Source organism: Macaca mulatta, chromosome 3 (genome assembly GCF_049350105.2).
Source record: "Macaca mulatta isolate MMU2019108-1 chromosome 3, T2T-MMU8v2.0, whole genome shotgun sequence".
In the NCBI taxonomy this organism is placed as follows: domain Eukaryota; kingdom Metazoa; phylum Chordata; class Mammalia; order Primates; family Cercopithecidae; genus Macaca; species Macaca mulatta.
In genome coordinates this window covers 135,296,994-135,310,013 of record NC_133408.1, presented here as the reverse complement: position 1 = coordinate 135,310,013, position 13,020 = coordinate 135,296,994, and the positions used below count along the sequence as shown (strand labels likewise).

The window sequence follows — 13,020 nt, the reverse complement described above, 5'->3', positions numbered from 1 at the left end:
ATCTGATAATGATATATATATATTTATCTGATAACCTGATATATATATATATATATATATATATATATGAGAGAGAGAGAGCAGAAAGTATAACTATGTGCCTCAAGCTACAGGCTTGCTCTTTAACAACAAAGTCCATTCTTGGTGTAATAGTTGCTTGAATTACAGCTGTTGGTTTAATATATGTGTTTGGTGCAAAACTGGGCAGAGAGTAATGATGAGTTATATTATCCCAGCTGCATGAGGGAATGCGGAGAGGTTTCGCTTTTCTGTATGATACCATACTCAGTGACACAGAAACTATGTAGGTTCAATCCAGTGGCATGTCCTGGCTTCTGGTTTACTGTGTTGTCATAGCCATAGGAATGAACTTTTCCTTAACTAGGCCTAAGAATGGCCCACTCTAAAAGTGCATAAGATTAACCAGTGTCTTGACCCCGCTTTTCCTATTGTAGCCTCCTATCTGAATCTAATGCTGCAAAGACAGTCCTTTACCCAGTGTGACTTGTTTAAAGGCACTTCATTTCCAGTAGACTTTTCAAGGAAATCAGTAGGAATTGGTAAGCACAGGCTCCGGAAATCAGGGATAACAAGTAAGGAGGTTGTTTGTTTACTTTACTATAAATGTTCAGGTCAGTTCCTATTTTGGTTACAATCCTGTCTTGGAGCCCTGATGGCTGCCACAGCCACTCACACCTATTCTTGTGGTTTTCAGTATTACAGGAGCCCTTTGAAAGGAATTATTGTCCATAAGTCACAGCTGACTATTATTTACTCAAGATACAGTGCAGAATTTCCATCAAACTCTCCTTGTGTCACTTTGGAAATCAGGTGTCAAATGAAAGAAAAAGTCTCTTTCTTCTTAATATTTATTTCTTACTGTTTATTTAAATCATTGTTAAAAATAATAATGCTATTTATTTTCTTATGTTTATTAAGGAAGGGATGGTACAAATCCCAGGAGCCATCCAATAGCTATTTCTAAAATCATATATTAAGAAAGAAATGCAAAAATTGCATCTGTAAATTAAAGTCCAAAAATAACCAATGAATGCCATGAATCATCTTGAAGTGCACAAAATATGTAAACTGAGGCATTACTTAAATGAGGTTAACTGAAAATGAAAATAAATTTTAATAAAATTCTAAGTGAATAAAATATATCTTGCATAAAAAAAGTATGAAAAGCAATATTAAAGGATCTATAAGGGTTATCAGCAAAATAGCATGAAATATATTTTAATGTTGAGTAGAGCTGGAAGAAAAATATATTTCTCCTTGAAATAAAATATATAAAAACTTCTGTTTTCCTTTCACTATATAAATCTTAATGGAGAAAAATCAAAATCTCGATTTAATGCAGAAATACCAAAACACAAATATTTTATAATGTTACAATTAATTAATTGATTTTTGAAAACATTAGTAAGGCAATATTATCACACCGTCGCACTTTTAAAAATGTGTGTCTCTCTATGCACCTCTATCATAATGATTTATATTTTTTCAGGATCCTTATATACAAGGTGCTGTGAAATGATCTGGTGTCACTCTATCAGATTCAGCAAACTCCATGTCTTAGATCCTTTTAATTAAGTTCCATAAAATTCGAAAAAAAATTTAGTAAGCGTGGAAAAATGCAGTGAAGTTGCTTTTCTTCTTTGAAAGTATTCTTGACCAGCCTGGCCAACACGGTGAAACCCTGTCTCTACTAAAAATACACAAATTAGCCAGGTGTGATGGTCACCTGTAATCCCAGCTACTCCAGTGGCTGATGCAGGTGAGTCTCTAAAATCATGATTAAGTGATTAAGTTATCCTCCACAGGGCATTGTGGATCATGAGTTTATTGCGGCTGCTGAACTAACTGCATTTGGGCTAACCACAAGAATCCCTTAGTTGTTTGTGTTAATAATAGGGAGAGAGAGGCAGAGATAGAGAGGGAGAGAGAGGAGAAAGTTCCATAAAAGATGTGGGAAATGCCTTGAGGTGAATAATTTTAGAAATCACAATCACAAACTACATCTGCTATCTCAGCCATTGAATGAGTTGATCCGATTATGAAATCAAATATGCTTGATTGGGTTGATTCATTCGTGAAATCAAATAAAGCTTCAGTTTGTATTATAATATGCAGATAATTTGTAAGATAACTAGATAAGCATGGTTATTACCTTCAACTTTCAGACCAAATCAGATTCAGAACAACGAAACACTGCAGTGGTCACGACCGTTAAGGAGTATTGAATTAATTTCATTAACAATGTTTTCACTTAGAAATTGTCCATACTACTCTATTACATATACTAATAATAGCAATAATGACTAACATTATATTTATATTGTTAATTATTAATATCTCAGTTACATAATATTTTGTATGGGTTCCTTTGAGCCTTACAGGAATTCTGTGAGTTAGTTATTTTATTTTACTTTTTCTTTGAAAGAGTCTTGCTCTGTCACCCAGGCTGGAGTTCAGTGGCATGATCATGGCTCACTGAAACCTGCACCTCCCGGGTTCAAGCGATTCTCCTGCCTCAACCTCCCCAGTAACTGAGACCATGGGCACGTGCCACCACGCCTGGCTAATTTTTGTATTTTTAGTAAAGATGGGGCTTCACCGTGTTGGCCAGGGTGGTCTCGAACTTCTGACCTCAAGTGATCCATCCTCCTCATCCTCCCAAAGTGTGAGGAATACAGGCACGGGCTACCATGCCTGGATGAGTTGATTATCATTATACTTACACAGTTGATGAGCCAGAAAAGGTAATATATTTGTTGAAATCTATTACTTATCATCTGTGTGTTAATGGACAAGTTCAAATCCAAATATTCCAATTGCTATCAAAACATCATCAGGGACACTGAAATTTTGATCTCAATGTCTAGAATAGTACCCAAAACATGCATAAATTTTTGAATGTAAAGATTTTTAATGAAGAATCTGAATCATTATATTTCCTGATCAAGCATAGGAAATCATTCTATTTTCTGATCAAGATCAAGAAAATGGGATAACTATATCTGCCTCATAAAGCTATTGTTGAAACTACATTTACTAAATGCTAGTTATCATAGTAATTAGTAGAGGAAAGATTCGATTTTAACAGAAAGGGAGAAGTTTGCATTTTCAAAGGTAACAGCTGTATATAGGTAAATTAGCCATTTCTATTCATCCTCAGGTATTATCTCACTGAATATTTTAACGTAATTTGTTCATGGTAAATGTAGCTTTTTGATGTTAATAGATTTTCGTTTGTTCAGTTATACTTTTAGCCTTATATTATTGAAGATTTTTCTACTTTTCAAATAATTTCCACAAAAACTATTAGAGTTGTTTCTCACAGTGATATATATGTTGTCTCACTTAATAGATGAGAAGCTAAAGGCCAAAGAAAGTTAGCATACTTGCTCACTATATTCATGAGTCAGTAGGAGTATCAGCACAAAATTCTCAACCTCTCTGGGTTCTTATTTCATTGTGTTTTCTATTTACTTCTTTGAAAAGTTTCAAATTATGCATCAGCTAGGGATAGTATAAAATTTGATAGAAGAACACACTTTTTTTTGATCCACTGTTACATAACCAGAAAAACATTTGCTGTACTATAAAAGTGTGAAGTGACTTTCAGTTGACAGGTTCTCTCTCTACCTAACTCTAGTCAGACTCCCCTGAACTCTCTTCACAAGAAGGCCCTGACTGTCTGATTTCCATGTTCATCTCTGCTTGGTCCAGTTTTCACAAGAATCCTGTTTAGTCAGTTTACAGAAATTCTCCCATCGTTGATACGTGTGATCAAATTCCTACCCCACTGCCCTACCTCACTGTCAATATCTTATCACCCTGGACTGCCTTCAGTAATAATCCTATCTAATCGATTTACCCACGATTCCCATTACTCCGATGTTTCCTCTGGGCAATTTTCCACCCACTGACTCCCACTTTGCTTCTTAGCTATAAATTTCCACTTATCTTTGTATTCAGGATATCCTGTATTAAACTCAATCTCTTACCCCCATTACAAAACTTCATTGTAGCAGTACCCCTGAATAAAGTCTGCCTCACCGTCTTTAATACGGGTTATGAATATTTTAACATAATAACTATATATATAATATGCAATTTTCAAGGATGAATTTCCCGTGTTTGCTAATGTATAGGTATTAAAGATGGGGGATACCTTTGCTTTGTGATCTTCTACCTAACTTCCTTCACCTATAGGCAACATTGCTGCTAGATTGAGTCAGTCTTTTCCCAGGAACTCAGATTCCAACTCTAAATCCTTCTAAACATATACATCATTGTAGGCAGCTGTAACAAATCAATCAAGTTGTCCCTTGAAAATATCTATGTATCTATACACATATGTACAGTTTGATTTATGTCTTTAGGCAACACACAGAATAAATTTATTCTAAATCCTAATACTTTTAAACACAGATAAAACTTTTAAACATATTGCTTTGTATTTTAGACATCCCCAAATATCAATTAAACATAAAATTATATAAAATTATATATTTTAAAAATTCTGTAATTCATTTTAATTAATTTATTTAAATGATTATAATTACTTTTCATGATCTGTGCAAATACTGGGCTATTCCTCAAACCAGTCACCCACTTAATTTTCCTGACAGTTTACTTTACAAAAAATGGCCTGTGTCTTTTAACAATGGTAAAAACATTATAGGGATTTCTTACTATTCATCTTTCACTCCAGAGTGCCTAGGACAATTCCTATTACATGGTCCTTTTCCAACCCATATTTATTTAAAGGATGAGTACATGGAAGGAAAGGAGAGAGGAAGAAAGAAAGGATGAAAGAAACGAAAAAAGATGGAGAAAAGGAAAAGGAAAGAAAAGAGATTAAAGGAAAAAAATGGAAAGAAGAAAAAATAGGTAATTTAATTATGACTCAGAAATGGAAACATTTCATAGCATTTCAAGAAGAATTCAAGGGGAATTAACATAAAAATCAACCTGTGGAAAGAACGTGACTTATTGAATATAAATATGTATGCTACAAAATCACATTTTGTTAATTAATTTTTGCATATATAAACAGCCAAAAAGACCAGATTTTTGCTTTATTAAGGAATATTATTTTTACATATATTCTATACATAAATCTGTCAGTGTTCCAAAATTGAATGCTATCATTTTATTTCTCGAGTGATAAAGTTTAAAAGTAAAATGTGGTGCTTCATAGAACACTAAACAAAAATAGATGACAGAGTAATAAATTACTTATGTCATTACTACAGGTAGAGCATCCCTAATTCAAAATCCTGAAATCTGCAATCCTCCAAAATCTGAAATTTTTTGAGCACCCACATGACCCACAAGTGGAAAATTCCACACCTAACCTCATGTGATTAGTCACAGTCAAAATGCAGACACACAGCAGAGTTTTTTCAGCATCCCGGAGGGGAAAATAAAATTACCTTTAGGTATACCATGTATGGGAAAAATAAATACATCTTGCTTCTAGTCTTGGGTTCTATCTGAAAGATATCTTATTATATATATGAAAAGATTCTAACCCCTTCCCCACCAAAAAAGAAAAAAAAATCAGAAATACTTTGTTCCCAAGCATTTTCAATGAAGCATACTCAACCTGTATAATAATTTAGTAGGTTAATGCTTACCAGGATGTCTTTTCCAGCCCACTTGCATTCATCTCTTCTGGTGTAAGATACTGGCCACACAATCTAAGGACAGAGAATAAACATTGTTTTATGTCAACTAAGTTGTCTCAGAGATCCAACACCATATAGTCTTTTAGATGACATTGGGGCAACTGAAGTAAAGAAAGTTTCGTAAAGACTCTTTCAGGAACCTTTCACTTTAGATCTTCCAATGGCGTCAGTTAATTGGTGTGAACATAAGTCACTGATTCTCCATCTACCCAATAGCCTTTGCTGTATAAAAAAGTTGAGCAAGAGAGAAACTGACGCAGACAATAGATCTAAGCCGTGCAGTGTGGCAAGAACTGGCACCCAGATTGGGAAAGGGAGATCTTCTTGAGAGGATGTGAGAATTTAGTGAAGAGAAGTAGAAACTGGCATAGAATATGGCTCAGATTTTTCTAAATTGGCCTTTATCATGAAATAGTGATTTTGTAATTTTAACATTTGGGTGCTTTGGATACATTTCCCTGAAACAAATCTCAGCATGACATTTTAGAATAAGTAACTGAAAGGATTAAAAAAAAAATACTTAGAATGGAAACTTCTCTTTTTTCTCCTCTTTACTGTTTTTGTTTTTTTTTTGGAAAGGGAAAATATTTATAAGTAACATGGTATATGCTAGAGAAATAAAGGTAGATTGAAGAAGCAAATAGATAGCTCTAAAAAACGATTACCCTCTCTAATGTGGGCTAAAAGACTAGTTGAGAAACAATTATTTGTGTTTTTATCCCTCATATTTAGTCTTCATCCTTCCAGAAAGTCTCATATTGTGTGAATACAGTGACAGTAGTAGATGAACCATGATGTTAGTGGTGGCTTGGAGGACAGTGGATTCATCCCCCCAACAATATTAATCCAAATACTCCTCTCATTTGATTTTAATATAAAATCCCCTGAGCAATTCCAATGACTCTTATCTGTATAGGGGCAGAACAATTTGTTTTTTATTCATTTTTCCTTTCTAGTAATATTATTAATAGTTAATTTCAGTGGGAAAAAATCATATATAAAAAAACAGAAATGGTGGCACTTAATCATTCATGCCTGCTGGAAAGCTTTTAGTCTAAAATGACTGATTATCATTCATTTGGGAACCTCTAGATAAATCTTTTTCTTGTTCTGTCGCCCAGGCTGGAGTGCAGTGAGTGACGCCATCTCAGCTCACTGCAAGCTCTGCTACCCGGGTTCACACCATTCTTCTGCCTCAGCTTCCTGGGTAGCTGGGACTACAGGCACCCGCCGCCACGCCCGGCTAATTTTTTGTATTTTTTAGTAGAGACGGGGTTTCACCGTGTTAGCCAGGATGGTCTCGATCTCCTGACCTCATGATCCACCTGCCTCGGCCTCCCAAAGTTCTGGGATTACAGGGGGGAGCCACTGTGCCCAGCTAGAGAATTCAATATAAATGATCATAAACTTGGGCAAAAAATATGATATTCAATCTGGAGAATTGCAAAGCAAAACAAAACACATTTACAAACAAGGATTTGGCACATACTGAAGTAATGTATGATGACTTGATAAATGCATATCAGGTCCATGTCAAAACAGTATGCCCTAAAAATTATTGGATAGGGATACGCATTCTTTTTTTTTTTTTTTTTTTTGAAATGCAGTCTCACTCTTGTCACCTAGGCTAGAGTACAGTGGCTGGATCTTGGCTAACTGGATAGGCATTCATTTTTAACATTAAGTTCCTTTTCACATTTGCCTGCATATGTAAATTAAAATTATAGTTGATTTGTTCCACAGGCTTTTACAAAGTAGTCATATAAAAAATTCAAGATCAGTAAATGTATTGTTCTTATAATTAACATTACTCTGACTGCTGGATTTCTATAATGATTGCTGGGCAATCCTAGCAGTTGAGTCTTCACATTGGATATGGAAAGGCAAGGGGATCTATTTTTATTTAAGGTTTATAATGTAAGAGGGTAAAACATAACTTTTCTCTAGGGCATAACAGTAATAATATATAACAGTTAAGATTTATTGACTTTCATATTCAACTTTCCAGCTAAATTATGCTGAAATCACTGATTGTTAAAACATATATATGTTTAAAAACAAAGTTACAACATATAAATATATATATTTTAAAAGACAAGTTATTTTCTCATAGTTTCCTAGCTCTTGTTGCTTAATTGTTGAGACAGCATGGACGTCATTTTATGATTCTCTGTGATTCTATTATCTAAGTAAAATATTTATAAACAATAATCTGTATAATATTCATGCTAAAAATTCTTAGACCTAAAAGGGTCTATTAACTTTCTAGAGTTCCAGGGTTAATAATAATAATAATAATAATAATAATAATAATAACAATTAAAAGTTTAGAAGTCTGACATGAGTAAAATAAATTTTGATGTAGAAATGTTCTTTTGGAGAGCAATTTAATGAGGATAAGTATAAGCCAGTGGAACAAAAGTAAATGTATGTTTAATAGTCTTTTAAGTATTCATTTCCATAAAGAATAATTACTAACATTTTGGTTGGATTTGTTTAACTGTTGGTTGTTGGAATTATCTTTTTATTCTTTGCTCACAAATTTCTCAGTTAACTATCTAAATTTCTTATTCTCATTTTCAAAATGCTTTATAATCTATTTTTTACTTTTTCATCCTTATGCCTCTACACTTCCATTCATGGCAGGCCCATTTACACATGTTAGGTAATAAGCATTTATGCTTTAAAGAGATCGTACCTTTTATCAAAGCCAAGAATCTTTCCACAGTTCTTCCAAACCTGAACATGTGTTTTTGCCTCTGAGAGGGATTTGCCTAGTATTTACCCATAAGATTACTAATTTACCTTTACTGCTAACCTTGTAAGGTCATCAAGAATTATTAATAACATATCATAAATCTCCTGTAGTGTTCATCACAAAAAATAGGTGCTTAGAAGAAAGCTATTTGAACATTACATATGCTTAGGTTAAAAGGAATATTAAAACACCCCAAATATATGTATAAACAGATCTAATATGTATGTATGTATGTATGTATGTATGTATGTATGTATGTATGTATTTTGAGACAGGGTCTCACTCTATTGCCCAGGCTGGAATGTAGTGGTATGATCACAGCTCACTGCAGCCTTGACCTCCAGGGCAATGATTGTCCTGCCTCAGCCTTTAGGTTAACTGTGACTACAGGCGTGTGCTACCATGCCCAGCTTATTTGTATATTTTTTTTTGTTTTTTTGGTTTTTTTTGTAGTGACAGGATTTCACTATGTTGCACAGACTGGTCTCAAACTCCTAGGCTCTGGCAATCTGCAGGCCTTGGCCTCCCAACCTGCTGGGATTACAGGTGTGAGCCACCACATTCAGCTGATATAAATTCTTAAGTAAATTGGGTTCATTTGTATAAACAATGTGACATAATTAAAATTAAATAATCTGTTTGTAATAAGATGTTTTAAAAATTAGAAATATACCTTTTATTGGGCCGGGCGCGGTGGCTCAAGCCTGTAATCCCAGCACTTTGGGAGGCCGAGACGGGAGGATCACGAGGTCAGGAGATCGAGATCATCCTGGCTAACATGGTGAAACCCCGTCTCTACTAAAAAATACAAAAAACTAGCCGGGCGAGGTGGCGGGCGCCTGTAGTCCCAGCTACTTGGGAGGCTGAGGCAGGAGAATGGCATAAACCCGGGAGGCGGAGCTTACAGTGAGCTGAGATCCAGTGAGCTGAGATCCGGCCACTGCACTCCAGCCTGGGCGACAGAGCCAGACTCTGTCTCAAAAAAAAAAAAAAAAAAAAGAAAAAGAAATATACCTTTTATTATTAGTAGAATGATTTTAAACTCAAAGGCAAGCACTATAACAAGAATATCACAATTTTGGACAAATGATTTACCTTGTAATTCATTACTTTAAAATAGTTCATTTTAAGTATATTTGGTAAAAGATACTGTGATATATTCTGAGTGTACAAATGGCTGTAGAGTTTTTCTTAGATATAAAATGGTAAATTTTTTATTTTATAATTTGATTATTTTCAGTTTTAGAAATAATGGAATAGTTTAACCACATTCAGAATATATAGTCACAGAAAAATTTTAAATAAGTTAAATATATAATCTTAGGTATTCTATGCTCATAATGCTCTCTGTCTATAGATATATACATACATGAATATCACAAAATGATAAATTATTATAAATACCTACAATTTTAACTGATACAATTTCCTAAAATCAATATATCTAATATTTCTTAGTTGACTTAGATTTTTTTTTTTTTTGAGACAGAGTTTTGCTCTTATTACCCACACTGGAGTGCAATGGCATGATCTCGGCTCACTGCAACCTCTGTCTCCCAGGTTCAAGCCAGTCTTTTGCCTCAGCCTCCCAAGTAGCTGGGTTTACAGGCGCCCATTACCACACCCAGCTAATTTTTGTATTTTTAGTAGAGACAGGTTTCACCATGTTGGCCAGGCAGGTCTTGAACTCCTGACCTCAGGTGATCCACCAGCCTTGGCCTCCTGAAGTACTGGGATTACAGATATGAGCCACCGCACCAGATCTGTTTTGTGCTCACTTTAAAAAGAATGGTTTTCTTTTGGTGAAACAACAATAAAAATCTGCTTATTTTATGATATTTTCAGAAGACTAAGATAAATATTTATCATTTCAGAAAAACAAATGAATAACCAATATTTTTAGACAATAGATAACAGGCATTTATTATTATCATCTGAGGGGGCTATGAAATCAATTGAATTGAAAAATCAAAATAGAAATACCCAAAGTTACTTTTTTTGAGACGGAGTCTCGCTCTGGCGCCCAGGCTGGAGTGCAGTGGCCGGATCACCTCACTGCAAGCTCCGCCTCCTGGGTTCACGCCATTCTCCTGCCTCAGCCTCCCGAGTAGCTGGGACTACAGACGCCCGCCACGTCACTCGGCTAGTTTTTTGTAATTTTTAGTAGAGACGGGGTTTCACCATGTTAGCCAGGATGATCTCGATCTCCTGACCTCGTGATCCTCCCGTCTCGGCCTCCCAAAGTGCTGGGATTACAGGCTTGAGCCACCGCGCCTGGCCTCCAAAGTGATTTTTAAAGCTGGCATATCACAATTCTAAAGTACATTATAAGTGTATTACCATTTTATATGACGCTATATATAATGAATCAAATTTCTTTATGCCGTGGTCAGATTTTTAGTGTTCAGGTAATGAAAGAAAAGCAAACGTCTTAGGTTTATGCTATACTCTATTAAAAATATAAATCAGCTTTGAATTTAAAACTGCATTTTATCCCAAAAGCAACACTCTCCAACCAGAAAAAAAAGCTTGTGAAAATTCTGTTACTTCTTAAAAATCATCACCAAATCTGTTATTGGTTGTGAGTAGTTGGGACATACCAGTTCAAAGCCTACAATATTAAGAAGTAAAACTAATACAAATAGAAACAGACAGGGATGTATTCCAAAATGAATATTCTACTATTACCTTTATGAAAGCTACTGCATAAAGGCCTTTATTCTTCAGATAATTACTATCAGAAATATTGACTGTGATAAAATGGTTCACTTAGACATACTACATGTAGACTTAATAGCACAATTTTCACTAATTTGTCAATCCATGTTTTTATTTGTTAATCTGTATAGCTTATAAAAGGTCGGACGCGGTGGCTCACACCTGTAATCCCAGCACTTTGGGAGGCCAAGGCGGGCAGATCACTAGGTCAGGAAATCGAGACCATCCTGGCTAACATGGTGAAAACCCGTCTCTACTTAAAAAAAAAAAAAAAAAAAAAAGTATAAAATTAGCCGGGCGTGGTGGCAGGCACCTGTAGTCTCAGCTACTTGGGAGGCTGAGACAGGAGAATGGCATGAACCTGGGAGGCAGAGCTTGCAGTGAGCCAAGATCACACCACTGCACTCCAGCCTGGGAGACAGAGCGAGACTCCATCTCAAAAAACAACAACAACAAAACAAAAACAAACAAACAAAAAAACTGTATAGCTTATTAATGAAATAAGCCAGAAATACTATAAAGAATAAAGATAGAACTTATATCCTGCTGATGTCTGAATGACCACATTTTAAAAAAAATCTGATACTTTGATCTTCTAGATCAGGGTTTGGCAAACTCTTTGTTTAAAAGGCCAAATAGTCGTTTCTGTAGACCAGTTGATATCCTTTGTAACTACTGAATTCTGCTATTGTAGCACAAAAACAGACACAGGCAATATGTAAATGAATGAGAGTGCTTGTGTTTCAATAAAACTTTATTTACAAACACTGATAGCATGCCAAATTAGGCATGTGGGTAATGGCTAGATAAACTCTTCATTTTCTGGAAATAGAGAAATATAAATTTATACCTACACACATATGCATAGTTCATGAAGTCAATTATAATGTATTGCTACAATGGTTCAAGTATTTACTTTTATGTAGGAAAAATAGATATGAAAGGATAAGCTGAAGTTCATATTTCTTATACTGATTACTGCAAATACTGTGGTTTCATCCTTGATATTTTTTTAATCTATTGCATCCATTGATTCATTATTGTCATTTTTATTTGCATCAGAAAAGACAAAATATTAATTCAAAACAACTTTCTGTCAGTAATCATGCTTTTAAATAGCTAGAGAATTATCTATGACTTGAGATGCTTCAAAATAACTATAGTGCATATATTAGAATACTGATACCTTTTGAAAATCCTTGATATTAACCAGGTTGAATGAAAATATGTGATCCTTTGCTCCAACATACAGCCTACTCCGTTCCTCATCCAAAAGGAAGGTATGATAACTGGAGCTGTTGGCCAAGCCATTGAAAGTGATCACATTGTTGGATTCCAACATTTCTGCAAGGTAACAAAGCAAAACATTGGGTATTAATGTGAAGCACTATACAAGCATAGACTGTCGGTACATGGTAACCTGACTATATTGACTGTTGTAGCTATCAATCTGTGCTTATTCTTCAGGGTACTAAGAAATATATTGGAACCGGAACCAAAATGTGTGCATTTTACTTTTTTTTTTTTTTTTTTTTTTTGAGATGGAGTTTTGCTCTTGTTGCCCAGGTTGGAGTGCAATGGCGCGATCTCAGTTCACCACAACCTCCGCCTCCTGAGTTCAAGCGATTCTCCCACCTCAGCTTCCCAAGTAGCTGGGATTACAGGCATGCACCACCACACCTGGCTAATTTTTGTATTTTTAGTAGAGACGGGGTTTCTCGATGTTGGTCAGGCTGGCTTCGAACTCCTGACCTCAGGTGATCTGCCCACCTTGGCCTCCCAAAGTTCTGGGATTACAGGCGTGAGCCACTGTGCCCGGCCTGCATTTTATTAAAATGGGAG

General features: G+C 35.1%; 1 protein-coding gene across 4 annotated transcripts in view; it reads right to left on the bottom strand.

Moving 5' to 3' along the window:
* SEMA3A (semaphorin 3A) overlaps positions 1-13,020 on the bottom strand; it is a 559,757-nt gene that overhangs the window by 147,300 nt on the left and 399,437 nt on the right. For all 4 annotated transcript variants that reach the window (XM_077998087.1, XM_028846125.2, XM_077998086.1 and 1 more), the window contains 2 exons: positions 12,365-12,522; positions 5,652-5,714 (listed from right to left, as the gene is read on the bottom strand). In XM_077998087.1, coding sequence (XP_077854213.1) covers positions 5,652-5,714; positions 12,365-12,522 — 221 coding nt within the window. The remainder of the gene's footprint in view (positions 1-5,651; positions 5,715-12,364; positions 12,523-13,020) is intronic.